General features: G+C 36.4%; 1 protein-coding gene across 17 annotated transcripts in view; it reads right to left on the bottom strand.

Annotated features, from left to right (window-relative positions):
• Nucleotides 1–21,704, bottom strand: part of SYNE1 (spectrin repeat containing nuclear envelope protein 1) — a 561,745-nt gene that overhangs the window by 336,818 nt on the left and 203,223 nt on the right. For all 17 annotated transcript variants that reach the window (XM_055134197.1, XM_055134196.1, XM_055134206.1 and 14 more), the window contains 11 exons: nt 20,547–20,705; nt 20,145–20,353; nt 19,629–19,737; nt 17,166–17,330; nt 14,082–14,249; nt 12,124–12,294; nt 11,212–11,352; nt 6,661–6,821; nt 4,376–4,526; nt 654–881; nt 141–239 (listed from right to left, as the gene is read on the bottom strand). In XM_055134197.1, the coding sequence (XP_054990172.1) occupies nt 141–239; nt 654–881; nt 4,376–4,526; nt 6,661–6,821; nt 11,212–11,352; nt 12,124–12,294; nt 14,082–14,249; nt 17,166–17,330; nt 19,629–19,737; nt 20,145–20,353; nt 20,547–20,705 (1,761 nt within the window). The remainder of the gene's footprint in view (nt 1–140; nt 240–653; nt 882–4,375; nt 4,527–6,660; nt 6,822–11,211; nt 11,353–12,123; nt 12,295–14,081; nt 14,250–17,165; nt 17,331–19,628; nt 19,738–20,144; nt 20,354–20,546; nt 20,706–21,704) is intronic.

A 21,704-nucleotide genomic window follows, 5' to 3' on the forward strand; every position in this document is an offset into this window, starting at 1 on the left:
TATAACAAGAACTCTATAGAAGTCTCTATGTCACAAAAACATCTTTTCTTGGTTCATAAAAGTCTTTATTATGTTTTCTCGTCAATAGGAATTACCAGATTTCTGAGTTGACAAGCATAAATGTAAAAGCAAGCACATACCATATGCTCTTGAAGAACTTTGTATGTTTCTGTAGCTGAAGAACATATTTTAATTGGATCAGCAAGTTTCTCTTCAAATTCAGACACAGACTGTAGGATCTAAAACATTGATTAAATATTTTTTAAAAAGGGGTAGAAAAAATATACAAAGGTAGAAGTGTTTTAGGGAAACAGCATGCCTACTTTGGGGGAAGGTTAAATCTCATTTGGAGGATAAGTATGTAGATAAGCATAAGTATATGTTTATATTTGAAAATCTAAAGCAGTGGTTCCCATTATTTCAAAGGAATATAATTAAACCTTAATGCTTATCAGAAAATAGCATAATAGTATGTTTGCATTCCCTCCGAGTAGGTAGCATATAAGTAATTAATCTCATCTTCTTCGACAACTTGGTAACAATGATTGGCAAATTATGTCTTTTCCTTATTATACCATTCTTAGACTATTGCACTCATCTATTACTACAAGTGGAAGCTGATACTGCTCTAGCATGCATGGGATAATTCTTACCTGGTGAAGATTCTCTTCAAACTTCTGCTGTTGGGATAAATGGCCCAGCACTATTCCTTCCAGACACTTGGCATGTTCTCTGAGCTCTTCCCAATACCTTCTAATTTGGGTCAACTTGGCTTTGATTCGAGCAGATTCTCCAGTTGTAATAAACTGGGCAAAAGACTGAGCTTCTTCTTCGAGTCCTGTAATGCTGCAGATCTTACTTTCTATTTCTTCAATTATGACCTAATATTTAAAATAAGAAGAATGACAACACAGGCTGAGCAAGGAAGTTCCTTCTGAAATGACAGAATCATCTACAGATGGAGAAAATCAAGGACTTCCCTCATTGACATGCCAACATACTCAGACAGTTGGAGAGCAGCTATGGGGGAATACTGGATGTTCCTGACTCACTTTGGGGAGGATAGAGAGGCCCACGTGTAGAAAAACAGATAAGTTCGTGAAAACTGTGCCTCTTAGCTAGTTCTGCAACTGGGAATAAGCAGGGAGATGTACCCGGAATCTTGCAGTGCTTTTAAAGTACAGAGTTCCACTTTCCCTATGAACCACGCTTTGTACTTAACTGCTCGGAGGAGAAAGCAGTGAGTTCCGATAACTCCTAGGAATGCCCACAGAGACATTCATTTAATTTTTCTAAAGTGGAGTTGAGTATTCACATTTCCTAAATGAGATTTACAGATTCTTCTACCCAAGCTCACTCTTTTGAAATGCATCATCTATTCTTCATGCCAGTGATTTCCAAATATGGATCAGATTGGGGCCCTCAGGCACTCAGTCTTAATAGGTCTAAGATAAGGACAAGACTTCGCTTTTCTAACGGGTTCCTTGGGAAAGATCTTGGCTGTTCCCTGCTTTTCTCTGAATCTCTTGCTTTATTCAGTAATAGGGCACACAGCAGCAGAGAAGCAGCTTGCTATTATCTCATCGGGGGCATTTTATGGAATAGTCAAAGCAAGAAAAGTATCAAAAGCCACTAGGACTGTGTACGTGGGCAGGCAGGAGGTGTGGGTGAGTGGAGAATGGTAGGTGTTTCCCTAAACATAGAAGCTTATTTATGTTTTCGAGAAGAAATAATTTCCCTGAGAAAAAGAGCCAAGTCATTCCATGAAAATACAGGATGATATTCAGACAATTCTCAATTTCAGATAATTTTCATTGAAAATACTGGGGATATGTAACCTCTTTCTAGGTGAGATAATATAATCAAAAGTAATTTTGTAATTTCTGTCTGGATAGATAATAAGAAATAACTATGTCAGTAAGCTCCAAGTATGACTTTGTATTTTAATATTCCACATGCCTAACTGTAATGGCATATCTGATAGGCATTTTTGGTTTGTGTCAATAAATTCTTTCTTCATTTTTTTCTTTTTGCTCTTTTTGGGTCACACCTGGTGATGCACAGGCGTTACTCCTGGCTCTGCACTTAGGAATCACCCCTGAACCATATGGGATGCTGGGAATCGAACCTGGGTCGGCTGCGAGCAAGTCAAATACCCTGCCTGCTTTGCTATCGCTCCACAAGAGAACAGTTTTTACTCCAACAAATACATATTGAATGTATCCTCTGAACAAATATTTAATATAGGTACTTCAGTGTTTCAGTGAAACAGTCTTTGTTCAAGACCAAGAACAAAGTTCTTAGTTTTTAGAGTAATATAAACTAGTAACAAATTCATAAGCATAAACTATATAAGCAAAACTACTGTGGGACTCTGACAAAATTTCAATCCAAGAAGATTGAAACATGGTTTCAGTATGTGTTCTTATCATTTACAAATTATTCGTTAGGAATAAAAATTAAATTTTAAAGTAATTAAAGCAGAAAATGTGCTTAGCATATCTAGGAAGTATTCTTTTCATAATAAAGCAAATGTTTTATCAATTGTAATCCTGACTCTTATGTGGAAATACTATGTCAAGTATTAATTTTTAATATTTTAATTATTAATCAAATAAAATATTAATTATGTTTCAATATTTCCTATAATTTTGAGTTTTAAACTTCAACATGTACCTATCATATCAAATTCTGCAGGATAGTGCATTCCATTATATCTTTTCTTATGCCTAATCATAGATTTTTTCCTGATTTCATAGTTATTTAAGATATTCTTATATTAGGGCCAGCGAGATAGTATAGCATTTGCCTTGCATGCAGCAACCCAAGTTCGATCCCTGGCACCACATAGGGCTTCAGAGCCCTGCCCAGAGTGATCCCTACATGCTAGGGATTCTAAATCCTAACTCCAGAACTAAAAGTAAGCCCTGAGTAATAAATGGATGTGATCCAAAGCAAAACAAAAAAAAATGTTTTTAGAGAGCTTTCAAAATATCACTTTGAATCCGCAATGGAATGCTTGTACATTTTAAAATAAAATATATGACAATTTTATTTCTTAAGAGTAGCAAGGCAATTATATTTGATCATTTATGTACTTCAGAAATTCTGGAAATAAAATATTTAAGTAATATCAAGTGAATTCTACAAACAATAAGCTCATATCCTTGATAAAGGATATAGCTGTATTACTGTCATCCTGTTGCTCATCGATTTGCTCAAGCAGGCACCAGTAACGTCTCCACTGTGAGACTTGTTGTTACTGATTTTGGCATCATATCGAATATGCCATGGGGAGCTTGCCAGGCTTTAGAAAGTTTAAAAGTGTGTGCCAAAAATTTTTTAAAGAATTATTTTGGACAAAATCATTTAAATGTATTATTTCTTCTTAGCAAATTTGTCAGTGAAAATGATGGAAATGACTTTTAGAATTTTAAGAATACAAATAGTTAATGAATATTTTCTAGTGGTTTGGCATCTATACCACACCCTGTATCCCTGGATTGCACAAGAGGTGTAATAAGCAAAAATGATCTGCACAGCATGTAATCTTAACGATGTGACACTGCCTCCTCCTACGTGCACATGATAATTACTTGTTCTGAGTCATAATGGGAAATGTTCTCTCACCTTGTTATTTATTTTACTGTATTTAATCAAATAAAAGGGCAGAGGGTTTATCCCATTCCCCTCCCAGACCCTCTTTGAGTTGAGATAGAAAATAAGTGGCTGAATTTTAAAAATGTATTGTATGAAAGAGAAATAAATACTCAGAAACAACCACCCCCCCGTTCATTTTTTCTTAACTACTTGAATGAAGTAGAGAATGACAGTTTATGGTCATTTTAGAACTGAAGAAGCTAACAGGCCACAGCATCTCAGACCATGCCACTGTTGTCCTTGAAAGGGAATGTGCTGGTTCACTTATGGAAAGCAATTTCTCAAACTCCTCCTTGTGGTCGTGGTTGGGGATGGGATGTATCATGACTACTTGATCAAGTCTTTGGCAATCATTCTTATCAAGGAGTTGTAAATGATGAAATCAACAGAGCACTCCAATGTGTGTGTGGGGGTGGGGGAGGTAATTCAAAATCAAGGGAAGGAAGGAAAAATGTAAGCACAAAATCAGTTTAATGACATTGCAAACAACATGATCTTGAATTCATAAGTCAGACAATAATGATACAAAATTCCATCTAGAGAATGTAGCCCAGTATCAGTCATGACCTCTTAGCTCAGCATTTCGTGTCAATTTAATTTTAATAGCTTTACAGAGGAAGATTTATCCTGGGGCCAAATAGTATGTGATAAAATGCAAGAAAGATGGACTTAAAAGCTAGACACAGATTAGAAGTGTGATGTGTGAGCAGGTCACCTTAATTTGGTTGATCTGCATGTCCATAGCAGATGATGAAGTTTCCAAGGCATTGAGTTCTTTTTCTTTCTCAGTTATCCAGCTGGACAAGGTCTCAAAATTATTGCCAAAATGATCCCACTTGTTTTTCACCATTTCCATGGTTTTAATACTAAAATTAACCAAATTAAGTAAATAAAATGCAATATTTTAATACAGAACAATAATATATTTTCCTTTAAGAGACCCAGTGAAAAGGTAGTGAAGACCCTTGCAACCATTTCAAAGTTGAAACTACATGAATGAGAAGAAATATATGTTCAGGCCTCAAGTTTTCCTATCACCTCTGCAAACAAACATTTAACATAGCACTGAGACTCCATCATGAATGCAACTGTGCTTCTAACACAAATATCCCTAGATCCAAAGGAATTTAAATCCAGCTGAGATCTACTTACATCCTGTACATGATCAGTAGTGACCAAGACTTTTTTCAGTAAACTACCCATCCATACACACAGCAGGGCTCCCAATTTTTTACTCACCCTCACATGTTTCCCTTGATTTAAGAAGCGAGGCACTACAGTGATGCTATACTCAGATCATGATAATATACATCATTATGGGTCAGGTAAATGTGTGATCTGAATCCCAAGCTTTTTTGTAGCATCTGTTTCTGTTCATAGACCCTGGCCTGCATGTTATAACCAGAGTAATGGACTCATCCTAGAAGTCTCTCTTGTTCTCATGGCCTTAGTTCAAAAAGACTTTCAAGAATTCTTTCATTGGAATACCCTATTTGCTTCTGGAGAACTCCCACTTTATTTATACAAATCTAGTGAACGAGAAGTTAACTCGAGACTTCCAGCTTATATTAGCTATGTGTACATACAACCTTGTGATTATGGCTTTCAGTTTAGAAAAAGACAAAGAAAATAACGGCGTATCATTTAATTGGTAAGTTCTTGGGTTAAAAAAAGAAGTAAATGAATTTCCCTGTTTACCAAAAGGCACTTTGAAACATCAAGAAAAGTACAATGGCATCACTGATTGTCATATTCAATAATATTGCAGTCTCATAGATACCCTGTATGTGCCCAATGATTCTGTTAGTACAGGCAATGTAAGTTGTGTTATATTACAAGCATTTAAGTAAAATAAAGATGCAAATGAATTATCCTAATAAAAGTAAGTAGATTCCTTTCTAACAAACTGTTTTACTATTTCTATTACTTGATGGATCATTTTAATATAAAAATTTTAAGTATCAAGTCATAATTGGCTTTAAATAACTTATTTAACAAATTCCAAAGTTTAGGCATGGATACAATGTTAATTTCAGGGTATAGTAGTATTAAAAACAAATTATACATTTTAAAATCCCTTAGAAACCATGTCCTATATCTTAAGAAAAAAAGTGTGCATTAGTTATTTGCCACTAAAAACCCATTCAAATAGAAATATTCACCCATATTATTTTGAAGAACATTGGCTATACTCTCATATACTTATCCTATCCAAAATTTTGGGTTTGGTATTTTGCACATATGGGATACCACACGCCAAACTGTTCTTTCAGATAAATAAACGTCAAACATTTGAAAATAAAATAAATTTTTAAAGTCAATTTCTGGAAATAGCATCAATTAGTGACAATTTGAATATCGAGGCACTGTAAATAATCTGTGACCTTTTGTAATTAGAGACACAGTCTGTGCCATATGTATTTAACACTCTGATCTATATAACCAAAATATCTCCCTTTCTCTCTGATGACAGCAGAAGAAAATACTAAATATACATATATATGCACATATGTATATTTAAAACTTTGATTTATTTTTCTGTTCAGTTTTTGGGGCCACACCTGGCAATTCTCAGGGATTACTCCTGGCTCTGTGCTTAGGGATCATTCCTGGGGCTCAGAGTGACCATATGAGATGCCAGGGATCAAACCGGGGTGGGCCATCTGCAAGGCAAGTGCCCTACCTGCTGTACTATCACTCTGGCCCAAACATGGATTCCTCTTGAGATTCCCAATGTACAAAGGCCACAGAATTTAATAGATATGGCTTTCTCACAAACAGATCAGTTTAAGATGCTAGGCCCATATCCTGTATCTGCTCTGTGATAGATGTTGATTTTTATAGTGATGAAACATGTTTTTGAACTGTGATTTGCTTCCTCAAAACATGCTGAAATACACAGACACTTTGAGATTTGCAAAGAGTGTTTTGAATACAATATACAGAACTGTTTGAAACTTTATATCAGAGAAGAAAGTTTAGGACTTGTCAAGCACATACTCTTCTTCAAGTGTGTCTTCTAACTTTCTGACTTGCTCTTTGATTGACTTTGCTTGTTGTTGAAGCAACTGCTTATTCTTGGGCCCCAGTGGTATCTCCGCAGCTTCCTTCACGAGACTCTCAGCCTGGATGGCAATTCCTTCTGTTCTTTTAGAAAACTCCTATGAAAAGATATAATTGTCAGATGGGACTCTTACATTATTATAGTCTACCTTTAAGTAATTTGCATACACTGAGGAATTGCACCTCAAAAATGGTTGGTTGGGATGGTTATAGCCTGAAATACGCATGAATCGATGTAGGCATCTAATACTCTTAGTGATAAACTGAAATTTATTCATTTTGCAGGGATGGGGAGGCAAGGCCTATCAAGCAGTGCTCAGGAGGCTGGTACAGTCTCCAAGCAATTCTTGGTCAAACAAAAGGGAACGTCGATGCCAGGCCTAGAGGATGAACGCTTGGGCCCTGGGGTGCTATCTAGTAGGGCTCTAAGGAACCAGATGGCTCTAGTGAACAAACGGGTCAGCAGCATGTAAAGCATATACCTTAATCCCTGTACTTGAGCACCAACACAAACTTATTTTCATCATAGTTAAAATAAACATTGTGCTAAATGATTTTCATTTGATATATACAACAAGATATCAACCCTCCCAGTTATTCAAAAATTCTCCTAACTGTACATTTCCATTATATCCTGCGGTTAGTTGATTGTTTAGAATTTTGAGCCACATTCTAACAATTAATGCACATAAGTTAGTTGATAGTTTGGGCAATGATCAACATTAACTGAGTTTTCAACCATGGAGAGAATAGATTTCTAAGCTAACAAATAAAAGCATTTTTATTTAACTGATAAATATTTAAGTCAATAGAGTGTCACTGATCTTTCCTATGGATATTCTGTGAATAGGGAAATGCTGTATACTCCAATTCTGTTAATCCTTATTTATAAACATACACTATATGATGGAAAATGATTGAACCAGTCAAACTAGGGCTAGACGCCTGGACTTTGACTTTGGCAAACAACTTTTCAGATTTTTTTTATTGATCGTGGATAGTAATTCTTTCTTGTGAGGTGATTGTTCATATTTCAATAGCTATTTCATTTTTAAGTGCTTAGGACTCTGGCAGGTACTGATTTTCATTTTTAAAATGGTTTTCACAAAATTGAGAATAAAACGCCTGTACAGTTCATAAGATATTTTTGCAATTTTCATTTAAAAATAATTTAGGACTGAAGAGATAGCATAAGGGTTAAGACACTTGCTTTATATGCGACCTTGGTTCAATCCCCAGCACTAAACAGTGCTGCCATAAATGATTCCTCAGTTTAGAGTCAGGAGCAAGTCCTGAGCACCACTGGGCATATGACCTCCATACAAACAAAAACTTAGTATGATTGAAGCATTAATAAATTTCACCTGCTGTCTATGTTTTGTTAGCTCAGCATATTAAATATTGAAAAAGAAAAGGCAAAGAGAGATAACAGTGCTAGAGAGCTTAGTATTTTACTTCTGTAAGAGAATCCCAGAGGAAATTTAAATTTTTATCTTAGCACCCCTTACCTAACTAGATAACATAAAAATATCTGAAGAAGTTTTAAAACTTAAACTTCACGTAGTCAATACTCCTGCAGAGCATTGCCCAAAAACATCATATAAGCCGCATAAGAGAGAATTAATATAGTACAATTATGTCTCCATTAGAAAAAGTTACTGTCCTCAACTTGAAATATCAGTATTATTTTAGAGATGCACTTTGCAACCTGATGTAATAAAAATAAGTAAATTTTCCTTTTGATACAGAGAATTACACCACAATGTGATATTTACTAATGTCAAAGCATTATATTCCATGGTTAAAATTTCTAACTATGCTCTATGTGAATTTATAGCCTCTGTAAATACAACAACTAAACCACAGAAGACATCTTTTAGAGTCCCATAGGTAAAATCAGAAGAATAAAATAAAGTGGACTCCTCAGCCCTGTGTTCCCAGAGTTCAAGGGGAAAACGTGGGATAAATAGAGTCACATTTGAAAATGCTTATACACGTTCATTCTAAGAACATTTTATGGGAACGACATATGGGAAAGACCATGTAGAGGAACAACGAAAGAACCCAATATGGTGTTTCTTGTAACTAAAATGAAACACAAATAGAATAATATATTTAAGGTTTTATTCCTAACTCATAGGAAGACTTGTGAGGGCCACTCAGCAGGATACCCAGTGGAAGAGATGAAGTTTGACATCAGTTTGGAGTTGAAATCAGATTCCATCCTTCACTAGCCATGTGATACTGAGTCATATACCTCTGAATATTTTTCTTCCCTCACCAGGAAAGCTTGGTTGCAAAGTTTAAATATGTATTGCTATAACCACATTACACACACTGGCAGAGAACATACAGGCTCCTTAGCACGACCCCATCAAGGATCCAACTGGAATGAAGGCTTTTTTTTTAACCATGTCGAGTGAGTGGAGAAGCAGAACAGAGGAGTTGTTCAACATTGCAAGTGCTTGTGTAGCAAGATATATAAACGGATCAGTGTTCCCAAGAGGAGCTAAGAGTTTGGGCTTTAGGCTCAGACTTTGGGGTTGAATCCCAGCTTCACCACTTGATGATCTTGGACAAATTCATTAGCAATTCTGTACCTTATATTTTCGTGTTTATATAACCCTGTTTATATCACTAACAATAGCACTGGTTTCTTAAAAATATTTACAAGCTTTTAAATAGTAAAACTATTGTTTCACCTACAGAAAGGTAAAGTTATTTGGATGATTTCCTGAAATGGAGCAATAAAATGTCAGAATCCATGAAAAGAACCCTAGTGGAGCACACATACCAATTCATTTAATGTTTGCATTTATTTAAAATCCTAATATATTTTTAACACATAAAAACTTAAACTAGTTGGTTATTTAAATGGGGAAAATCACACAAAATTGAAATCTCCTGTGTGTGACCCTATCAAACTTCAGGCTCAGGAAGTAAACAAGGGGAGAAGGAATACAAAATGAGCAATATTGAGTGACAGAAGTTGATAAATGGCATGAAGATAGAAGCTCAAATATTTATTTGCTAAAGCGAAACTGTAAGAATATTGTTTCTTATATATTGGCCAAAATATTTCTATACTAATTAAACCACCCTATGAGCCCAAAACACATGCACTGGGAACCAAAGGCTCATACAACTCCTTGAAATGCTTTGTACAAGCTTATTGTTATGCCCTCAATTTTCCTAGTGTTTGAGCTTGCAGAGTTGAATACACACTAAATATCATTTCTTGCAATGTCTCACTGGAGGCTCAAACTCGGCACATGCAAAATGAAGTGGGCCATGCTTTCCCACTAACAGCCACTTCTTTAAGTTCTTGAACCTATTCTGAAGTTCCTCATTGTCTCTCTCAGGCTCAGAACTTTGACTGTCATCTTTTATTTCAATTTTGACTCTTGATCTGTTCCGCACACAGTATTTCCCATACTAGTTAACACATGCTCTTTTAATTGGATCTAGTTTTTCTTTTTTTATCTTTATGACCTGCTTTATAACCTGCTTTATATTTTTTTATCTTTAGAACCTACAACATGGTAGAACTTCTTTGTCAAGACCTTGAACAAATGGTTTGATGCTTTTTTGTGTTCCTTGAGTGAGCAGACACCACTGGGCTACACTAACATGCGACAGGAACGAGTGGAGACATTACTGGTGCCCGCTTGAGCAAATCCATGAGCAACGGGACGACAGGTAGTACAAGTGATATAACCTGCTTAAAAAATCATCCCCGAGGGGTTGGAGCAATAGCACAGCAGGTAGAGCATTTGCCTTGCAAGGGGGTGACCCAGGTTCGATTCCAAGTATCCCTTATGGTCCCCTGAGCACCTCCAGGAGTTATTTCCTGAGTGCATGAGCCAGGAGTAACCCTTGTGCATCACTGGGTATGGCCCAAAAAAACAAAAAAAAATCATCCCCGAAAAACAGTTCTTAATCATATGACTCTTTCTTATAAAAATTATTGTCCAGATGTTGCCTAGTGAGTGATGATTTAATATTTAAGAAAACCCTTTAAGAGTTTTTGTGATAGGGCCCAAATTTCTTTTATAATTGATCATCCCCTTTCCTGTTTTTCATTGTAGAATCTCCATATTTAACTCTCATATATCATGCCACACCTCCTTATAGAAATGTTAAATTTCTGCTCCAATTCTATCTTTATAACTTATCTATTCTTCAAGTTTCAATGAAAAATTCAAACCAAAAATAAACAAAAATAAAAGTCAAAAAACCTAAAAAACCGATGCCTTCAGAGGGATTACACCAAAATGTATTAATGAGGAACTATGCACTCACACACTCACCAGGTACATAAAAATATTTCCTTTAGCTTTTACACCTTATTTATGGTTTCATTCCAGAGAACACTGTTGAAGAGTGATAAATAAATAGTAAGTACTGGTTACATTACTGCTAATAATGAAGTAGAAGTTTTTCTCCCCCAAAAAATGAGTCCAAGGGGCGATTATGTTGATTGTATACCTTTGTCTGTTCCAGTTCTGAAGATAAGCTTTCCAAACTGCTAAAACTCAAGAAGCGCTCATGGCTGGAACCTGTTTGAAAAAGGTATCTGACCACTGTTTCTTTGTTGGTTTCAAATCGCTCCCATTTTCTTAATGTAACCTAAATTTGAGGGGGGAGGGAAAGGGCAAAGTATCATGTTATAAATTATCAAAGGATGCTACAAACATTACATTTTTCTGCTTTTTTTTCTTCCTTGGGCTGTAGGCTTCCATATAGCTCTCGTTTTAGCTTTTACACAGTCATATTGAATAAAGATGAGTCTAATTCATCTATTAACACTTCTAAATGCATTAAATCTCAAGCTGTTCACAAAAAAAAAGATGTGCAGACTAAGACTAAGTTTCCTTAAGCTGTAAAGTGCTATGGATCGAAAGATAATTTCTTGTAACACAGATGAAGGACAAAGGTGTAGAAACCTCTCATAATGGCTCTCAAAAAAGAAAGAAGGGAAGGAAAAAAAGGATAAAGAGAAAGTATAATAAACAAATAACCAATACCCAGGGTCTTTTGTTTAGGGTTTGTTTGGGGGACTTTTTCTGTTGTTTGTTTTTTTAAGATAATGTGTTAAGATCACGATTAAGCATAGAGGTATGTGTGTTGCATGATTCAGAGAAGTGAAATGATTCCATGCAAATTTCTGGACACGGGCCAAGTAGATTAAATTCTGGCTTCCTTATTGTTTACTGCCCTGAGACTTTGTGAATGCCACAAACTCTCTTTTAAAGTAACCACATCTCTCAACATCACCCTGATAAAATGATTCAAAGAAATAAAGCATGCGTTATTGCACATTGGGAGAACAGCAGAGGTAGGAATCAGTAGTTGGTCCTGTCACCGGAAGTTAGCACAGCCCTACTTCCGGCCCCCTACTTGGATCCGGCGTTCCTGCTTCTCCCTGCCGTGCTCCATGCCTTCCAGGGTGCTCTCCAGCTTCTGCAGCTCCTCCCGGACTCCTCCAGCCAGCCCCTTCTCGCCCTGCTGGGCCTGCGCAATCTGCTGCTGCACGTCCCTCTTCTTTGCAGAGATCCTCTTGGTCGTTTGCTGGGAGCAGTTATTCAACAGATGGGTAGAAACGTTAGTCTACGGTGCCAAGCAGGCACCTCCACACCTACACTTTCAAAGAGGCACGGGAAGGTGCAATCTCAGGCAGTGGGCGTTAAGATGCATACTTGAAAATGGGAGCGAGGGCTTTGTGTGAGTCGAACAGGCACATTATTTAGAAATAGTTAATGTTTGCAACAGAAAACAGTATAATTTGGCTTTAGTTTTTAATTATGTGTAAATTTAGATAGCACTTAGTATTTTGTGCAATGCTGCAGAAAAATCTGACAAAACCGTGCATTTGTCATCAGCCCGCTTAAAATTTTTTTTTTCTTTTGCCCCCTTTGGTCTTTCGGCCACACATGGAGGTGCTCAGGGTTTAGTCCTGGTTTGGATGCAGGAATGACTCCTGGTGGTGTATGCAGGATCCTAGAAGAAGCCAGGATCAAACCTGGGTTGGCCTCTTACATGATAAGCAACCTACCTGCTGCGCTATCGCTCTGCCTTAAAGAACTATGTTCCATCTACAATCATAAAGTTTCACCTTCTTTAAAAAAATTATAATGATAAAAATGTCTATAATAAAATTTTGTAAAAATAAATTAAAATCATTAATGCTGTCAAAATGCAAATATTAATATATTTAGCTCCTTGGTATATTACAAATAAACTGAGATATTTAGGAAAGTTTAAGTGCATAGTAAGCTAAACTTTTAGTTGAAGAATTCTGTATATAATGTAAATATTACTGTTTCTCATATGTCATATGTTATATATGTGTTGTTATTTCACATGTGTTATGTCATGTTTGCATGTATTATTTTACATGTTTTATGTTATAAACAGAAGGGTACACAAATCTCAAGTGCACAGCTTCTAAATATTTACAAAAATAATCATGCACATATAACCAGGAACTTGGTTCAGGAAATGTGAAGAGTTTTAAATGTCAATATCTATGATCTTATATTTTTCTAACTTAAATTTAAAGTCAAACTACATTTTTACAATGCTTGAAAATGTAACAAAGGAACTAATTGTTTTAAACTCAGTCTTTTGTCATTATTAAGTAAACCTAAAAGTCAAGAAGTATTTGTTTTACAATAAATATCCTCTTAATACAAAACTTATACTTCTGCATATTGGTACTACATAAAATACACTACTATATATAAAGCCAGTAGCCTCTAGATCTACAACAAAATAGCTAGAATTTGGCCATTAAATTATTTCAGATAAATCAAATCTTCCTATATTGAGTTTGACAAGTAAAATTGATTAAAATTGTTTATTGTACATATAGAAGGCAAAACCTTAAAAATCCCAGTACCAATTCTTTGTAAAAGTATATGTTTCTGAAAGTTCTGGTACTTCACATAGGCAATAACTTCTCAATGAAGATGCATCTAATATTTCATAGTGAAGAAAAGTATCATAATATAACAAATGAACAGTGACATCCGATTATGAAACTATGATTTCCTCTCTTTTGTGAGCATGACAATTTGTCAAGTTTAAATTTTCATAGCAAAATAAAGATTCCCTTCACAATACTCTTTAAACTTTTTGATATCATTGACTCAGTCTGTTGATAATTGGTCTTGTGGAATCTTTTGAAATATTTTGAGGAGACAACAGAAGTGCCAGATTCTTTTCACCAGTCAACGGGGTTCCTCCCTGAACCACCCTTTCGTGTGTCCCCACCTAGAGAACAAACTACTCATCATTCTGGTTCTGTTAGTAGCCAGTCAACTTGCATATATGCACGGGGCTCAAGAGGCATCTACCTGGTGATGGAGCAGTAACTGCTGGGCTTCAAAAAGGTTTTCAGTGTCCAAGATCTTCTCAGCTTCTTCCTGGACTTCCTTAGAGCCAGAAATTAAATCTTCAAGGGAACTTTTGACTATCTCTTTGTACTGGACACAGTCCCCAAAGTTGCTCAACATCTTTTCAACCTAGATTTCAAGGAAAACAATTATAAATAATACAATGTTAACTATTTAAAGAAAAAATAAAATGTCTATCTCAATAGCTTATGTTATATATATACAACATATATATATGTTTGTATATCCATATATATAGCACTGTAGCACTGTTGTCCCATTGTTCATCGATTTTATTTGCAGGCACCAGTAACGTCTCCATTGTGAGACTTGTTACTGTTTTTGCCATATCGAATACCCACGGGTAGCTTGCCAGGCTCTGCCGTGTGGGTGGGATACTCTTGGTAGCTTGCTGGGCTCTCTGAAAGGGACGAAGAAATCAAACTCTGGTCGGCCGTGTGCAAGGCAAATGCCCTACCCGCTGTGTTATCGCTCCAGTCCATATATATATATATATATATATACATTCATAAATCTCCCACTTTTGTCCTTTCATTTATTTTAAGACTGATATAATTCTAAATTCTAACTAAATTCATCAGGATTCCAGACCTTCTTTACTATGGTACTCTGTGACATATCCAAGCTCAATGCATCTTATAATCAAGGAAGTAGAATATATGCAGTAGTTTATCTCCTGGAATATTCTAGTTCTTAAAATGACAAAGATCTAGTTATAAACCAAAAGAAATGTGTGTTATCAGAGATTTGGGTTCATCCTATTCAATGGAAATAAGCAAAAATGTCACAGAGAAAAGAAAAAAGAATGTTTATTGAAAGTGTGCTTCCAATAGTTTTACATGAAATGTTGATTGATATAAATCTAAGTGAATTGTTCTTAGTGGATTTTCCATGTTATTCTCCCCAATGTTCAACTTCTTTTACTACTTACATTTGTATTAGTTTCTGCTTTTTCATTTTCAAGGTCTCTCCCTCTCCATTGCCACTAAGATCACAATTTTCACATTTTTCAGTATCTACACAGATGACTTCCAATGTCACCTTCTATTAGTCCTTTTCATATCATCTATTCTGAACCTGACCCAGGTAATTTGAAGCATATTGTTTCTCAAACAAACAGCAATAAGAATCTGTGAAAACCATACACATCAGATCTCAGTAAATCATAGCTCTTTTGTGATTCCTCTTTACATACTGTCAGTTTACCCACCACTTTTTATATTGGACAAATGAAGTACATTTGTGTTCTTAGTAAATGTTTACTTAGTAAACAGTAGATGAATTTTAATCAAAGGATTAATGAATATGCCAAATTCACCTAAAAAATACCCTTTGCTTGAACAGAATGGTTTTTTTTCTAATCCCCCTCCTTTCTTCTTTTTTGGCCTTTACCAAATGACTAAGTAGCAAAAAAGGTATTAATACGTTACACCAAAGGTTGAGTTAGATGAATGTACATAGAATTAATGATTGCTTTTGTTAAAGGCAGACTACTGCTAGACGTTCCATAATAGCATCTTAAAGATAAATAAAATAAATACCTTAGTAAAAAAAATAAATAACCCTAGGGATATTAGCAACATCACATTTTTAAGGTTCTCTAAATGCTTGTGCATGTGTGTGTGTGTGTGTGTGTGTAGAAAATATATTAAATTTACTAATTGATGTGGCTAAAACCACTTGTTAGGATAAGAGGCAACCTGTACATACACTTACATTTCTTGTTAACATTACTCTGATCCAGCTCAAAGAAATTGGAGAATAATGTCAGATTTTCACTTAAAGTATAGAGGCTATAAACTCAAATTGATGACTACTATGAAAGATAGATAATCAAAGACTTGAAATAGTTTATGTTCCAAAATTTGATTACTCTTATTGATACTTCAATTTGTCAGAAATTCTAAAGAAAAAAAAAGAAATTCTAAGGAAACTTGTACTTTATATATCAAAATTCTCACATTGAGCAAAACTCACAAGCAGGTTGGAGTCAAAATTCATCATTAGCATCTCAAGGGGCACATGGATTAAAAACATAAAAGGTTAATTATACAATGCTAGATAAGACATCTATAAAAATTTCTTAGTCTTCAGAATCAAGGAAGTCTGTAGATATGCAATTAATCATTTCTCCAAGTCAGTGTCAGAAAGAGTTCACGAAATAATAATGCATGTCTACTTTATATTCTTACATTATCTTCTCATCCATAAACTGATTAGACTTGAAAACTATTCCTGCTCAGGCTGATGGTACCCTACTAGAAGTGATGTAGATGGGTTCAAATATCATATATTAGGAAGATTAAAATAAGCAGAACTTGCCTAAAAGAAATTTAAATGGCGTGCTGACAAAACAATGAGTATTCTATTACTACTATCAATTATTGAACAGTTACTCCATTCTAGGTATTATACTATTTTATGTACATTATGTGTAGTTTAAATTTGATTTAATTCTTGAGTATTTTGTTTATTAATTTTTAGTCTCCAGATAATGGTCAGGGGGATCATGAAGGACATTCACAATGACACTCAGTCAGTGGGCAGGTGGTTGGCTCAATGCTTGGGCCTAGCTGTGCTGGGGGTAGGGCATACGGTGCCCAGAATCAAGCTTGGTTCTTGTATATACAAGAAATGAGTCCTTGATCACTGAGTTATATCTCTGCGTAATTCTGCCCCACTTGACCTGAAGTGGGGTGGCCTAAGTAAATCCTAATGGACTTTCAAGACTGTGTTTTCAATTCCATGATGACCAGGAAGCTAACCATGGAATAGTGTTTTGAGGAAGCATAAAATATCTCAAGATCTGATGAGATCTGTCTTTTCAATGGAATGTCCAATGTATCCACTGAGGCCCAGATCAAAATTCAATCATTCAACTCAGCCTCTCCAATAATCTTCATATAAATGTATTAACTATTCGAATTGAACTCTAGCTCCTCTATAAAATTACCCAGTAAGAAACAAGCAATAGGAAGAGAATATTCCAGAACCAGGTGTCTTGAGCATGAGTAAAGGACATACCTCAGACAACAAAGCCACAAGAGCCTTGAAGGAACTAGAGAGCTTGGCGACTTCATCTCCTTGCCTCTGAGCTTCATGCTCAGAAGAGACCTCAGTCAAGATCTTAAGTCTGGATTTCAACCAACTGAGTGTCTCTCCATTTTTGGTAACACCACTTCTGATCTCCTAGAATGAAAAGATAAGATGGCCAAAAATTTAAAAAATAAATAAAAGCATTTGTGAATCACTGCTGTCCAGTAAGCAAGGCCTCCATTTGGAAAGGTTTGTAGGGTACAGAAGAAAGCCCAACTTGATTCACTATCCGAGCACCTGCATATTTGTCATTTTGTGGGAGTAACCCAATAAACCCAAGCTCATTTTGTTCACACTCTTTAAAAAGTCGACAAGCATCATAGAAAAGTGTATCCCAGTACCCAATGTGTAAAACCCATAGCTTCTGTACCAAAAACACCTTCCTAAAAGATAGTTATAGATTTACAGATTTTCCCTTTATCACAAGAAAGATGCTTCTAAAAGCACTGTACCAAAATTGGAAATTATAACATATAATTTAGTATGTTACCTCACTTTCTATGCACTGGAAGGAACATGGCATTTAAAAAACAATAAAAAACAAAGAACGGAAGAGTTCTTTTTTTAGCTAGCTAATTTCATTTATTGATGGGCTTATTACTGAGTATTTAAGTGGATGCCTAAAGACTTATTTTAACTTCATGAGCTCACATTTTGTGCCTCGTTTTTGCTAGCTTAATATTAGTTATTTTTGTATGGACACAGTAAAAGATACATTGAGCCTTGGAGGGCAGCTCTCCTGGGAGCATCTTGCCACAGACTCAGACTACAGTGCTCAGGCCAGATTTATCTTTCCTAACCCCAGCAGGGTCCAAATCTAGTTATTACTTTTTGGATCATGACAGAATTTGTCCATAACCAAGCTCTTAACTTAGAGTTAAGCATTATGGCCCTTTGGCCAGGCCCATTTCTATGCCAGGGTAACACATAGCTCACTGCTGGGTCCATCCAGCCCCTCATTGGGACCCTGCTTTTGCGGTGCTAGGAAGTAAGGGCAACTGAGGCTTAAATTGAGAGAACAGATGTCCAGAAGTAAATATCATTCAGAGTCATTAATTCCCAAGTTACAAAAGCATAGCATTAACTGTCATCTTATGCCCATTAAAAAAAGGACATTGCTCTGAATTAACATTGCAAAGGACTTAAGGAGAAGAGAAAAAACAATATTTACAAGTCAACAGAGCACAAAGAAAGAAGATATAAATAAATACAGAGGAATGGGAGCACTGTGATGGGAGTAACCCAATAAACCTAAGCTCCCTGCAGCAAGGCAGAAACAACAAACCAATATTATCCAACAGTTGAGCATCTCCAGCATAGAAGGGGATTTTTTTTGTGGCTGTTGTTTTGGGGCCACACCCAGGAATATTCAGGGGTTACTCCTGGTTCTGTACTCAAGGGATAGCCTCTGGAAGTGCTTGGGGACCATATGCAGTTCCCGGACAAACGTCAGGTTGGCTACATGTAAAGCAAGTGGCCTATCTGCTATACTATCTCTCCAGCTCTAGAAGAAGATTTAATAGAAAAAAAGAAAGCATTCCGGAAAATAGGAAGAGAAGGAAATACAATATAATCAACTGTGCCATGCAATGGCTCAAAACACTACTAGATCAGTAAGTTTTGTAATAGCGTTAAGTATGTAAAGCCAAGGGCCCAGTTGGAGTGGGTGACCAGGCGCTACTTAGAGAAGTAAAATTGGGTTTAGACCGGGAGGTGCTATCACTGGCTGCATTTGTCGGGAGCTGACTCAAACTAGGCTGAATGAGACACTGAAAGGCGGCACTGAAAGGAGCCATTGAAAGGTAATTGGGATCTTGTCCAGTTACCTCATTTTCTATGACTTGGCTTTTGTGGGGCTGAAAAATACACTGCATAAAACCTATAAATGCTCTTGTTTTCCATGACAATTCTTAAATCTCTGTTTTCTTATGCACTTAGGCATGCAATTTTCTTCACAGAATTCTCCATTAGCTAAAAATGCATCCGTGGTACCCCCAAACATAACCAAATGTCAGAACTAACAATGAGTCTAAGGAAAAGCTCTTGGAACATGAAAAGATTTGCTTTTAAGACAATTTTCAGAAAAGTAGCTCTTTGTTTTGTGTTTGTTTTTTTCAGTTTTGATTTGGTTTTGAGTCCACATGCAGTGGTACTTAGGACTTACTCCTGGCTCTGTGCTCAGGAATTAATCCTGGAGAGTTCGGGGACCATATGGGATGCCAGGGATCAAACCTGGGTAGGTCATATGCAAGACAAATGCCTCGGCTGCTGTACAATCGCTCTGGCACCAAACATGGCTTTTTAAATATAAAAGGGGGAAATAAAAGCATTGCTGATCGTTATTTGTTTTAAATGGAAATTTCCCAGTAACAAAAGTGGCCCAGAACTTACCTCCACGGACTGTTTCACCGCTCCAAGGTTGGCTGTATCAATGGTTTCACTCTCAATCCCCTTCAGTTGTGTCTCCTTAGCAGATATCCAAGTAGCTAAATCAGAAATTCTGAAATAATATAATTTTTAAAAAGGAAAATAAAGTCATCATAATTAAAACACATTTCCAATTTGTTTTTTTATTTTGAGCTCATACCCAGTGGAGCTCAGGGCTTACTCTGGGCTCTGTGCTCAGGAATCACTCCTGGCAGTGCTCAGGGGGCCATCTGGGAACCAGGGATCAAACCCAGGCTAACTTCATGCAAGGAAAATGCTTTACCTACTGTGCTATCTCTTTGGCCCAGACTGAAACACATTTTAAAAGTTAAATGGGAGCATTCTTATAGGAGCATGGGCAAAACATCTGATCTGGGCTTTCCTTATTGCTTACGAAGACACATGTATGTCATTGATTGTTCCGTGGCGATCATATTAGTTACTAGACAGCCCCTTCTCGGGGAGCAATGTCAAGACTACCTGCTAGTAAAGTCCTTCCATTTGTCTGGGTCATCCACCAGCTGTGCATAGGTGCTGTCGATGGCTGTCCTGAGCTCCTTGAGGGTCGCCTGACAAGTCTCTGGCATATTCCTCACTGGATCCCGGACCGGGAGCTTCAGGCACAATTCTTCAACAAGTTGTAATCTTTTCTCACAGGCATGATGAGGACCCTTGTCACTGAAGAAAATCTGATGAGCAATAATAAAAAAAAATGACCTATGAGAATTCATACCATACTTGTATAGTCTCATACAAAAATCAGAGATTGCTGTTCATCTATCAGCATCAATAAACAATGTTTTCAGACCCCAGCCAAAGCACCTCCTGTTTAATCAAGTGGTAGCACGACTTCACGGCCCTGGTCTGGTGTGGGAGACATACCCGGTGCTCTTTAATTAGCTTTTCACTGCCCTCCTGGGACACCAGCTTGGTCTCTCGGTCCAGCTCTGCTCTGCATTCTGCGACAGAGGCCAAGAATTTATTCTTTTCCACATCAATCTTCAGATGAAGCAAATGGTAGGGGGCTTCTCCTTGAAGATCCTATACCCCATGGGAGGAGTTGGAAAAAATATAGTCACATTCCTAACTATGGAAAAATCCCAGTGCAAGTGGCAAGAAACAAAACTATTCCCATTAGGATCCATAGGATAGGGTCACTGTCGTTGGCAGCTGTCTCAACATGGCATAGTACCACCATGCCCTGGTCCAGGAACTAAGCATTCCAAGAATTCCATCTAGCCAGCTGTGAGTGAGGCATTATTTTTATTTAACTAGGAATCTCTACTGAAATTTTACAATAGAACTGCACAACATTAATATTCCTATTCTACAGATCAAACCACTAAGGCTCAGAGGTAAGTAGAAAAACCCTGTTTGAGTTCAGAACTAACGTGCACCAATTCCGCACACCCTCTCCGTAGTGTGTTCTAATACCACTACAACCCCAAGGACAGATTACATCAAGAGGGAAAAATCACAGAAACCATTATTAGTACAAAAGATCTCGACTCAAACAATTCATGGCTGTTATTCGTATGTTCTTTTTTGACATACGCTCAATCTCCATCATTACTATTGGTCAATTAGTTCATTGTCAGCCATTTTGCACACTATAGCATTTAAAAGATTTCATTTACAATAAAATACTAAGATATCTGAAGAAAAATATAAATTGGGGGCTATAGAAAGAATGGGATAGATATAGTCTAGAAAATATACAATGTATGTGTGTATAAAAAATAAAATAAATCCTTTAACTAAAATCTCTATTCTATGATACAATTATTATGTGAAAATTAATATGTACTAAAGGTACACTTAAAAGATAGTTGGATAAGTAACTTTGTATGTCAATACCATAAATGTTAACATTATTTAGAACCATGTTACCTAAACTATGGTACAATTTTTAGCACTGTAGCACTGTCATCCCATTGTTCATTGATTTGCTCAAGCGGGCACCAATAACATCTCCATTGTGAGACTTGTTGTTACTGTTTTTGGCATATCAAATATGACATGGGTAGCTTGCCAGGCTCT

This window comes from Sorex araneus, chromosome 4, assembly GCF_027595985.1.
Source record: "Sorex araneus isolate mSorAra2 chromosome 4, mSorAra2.pri, whole genome shotgun sequence".
NCBI lineage: Eukaryota > Metazoa > Chordata > Mammalia > Eulipotyphla > Soricidae > Sorex > Sorex araneus.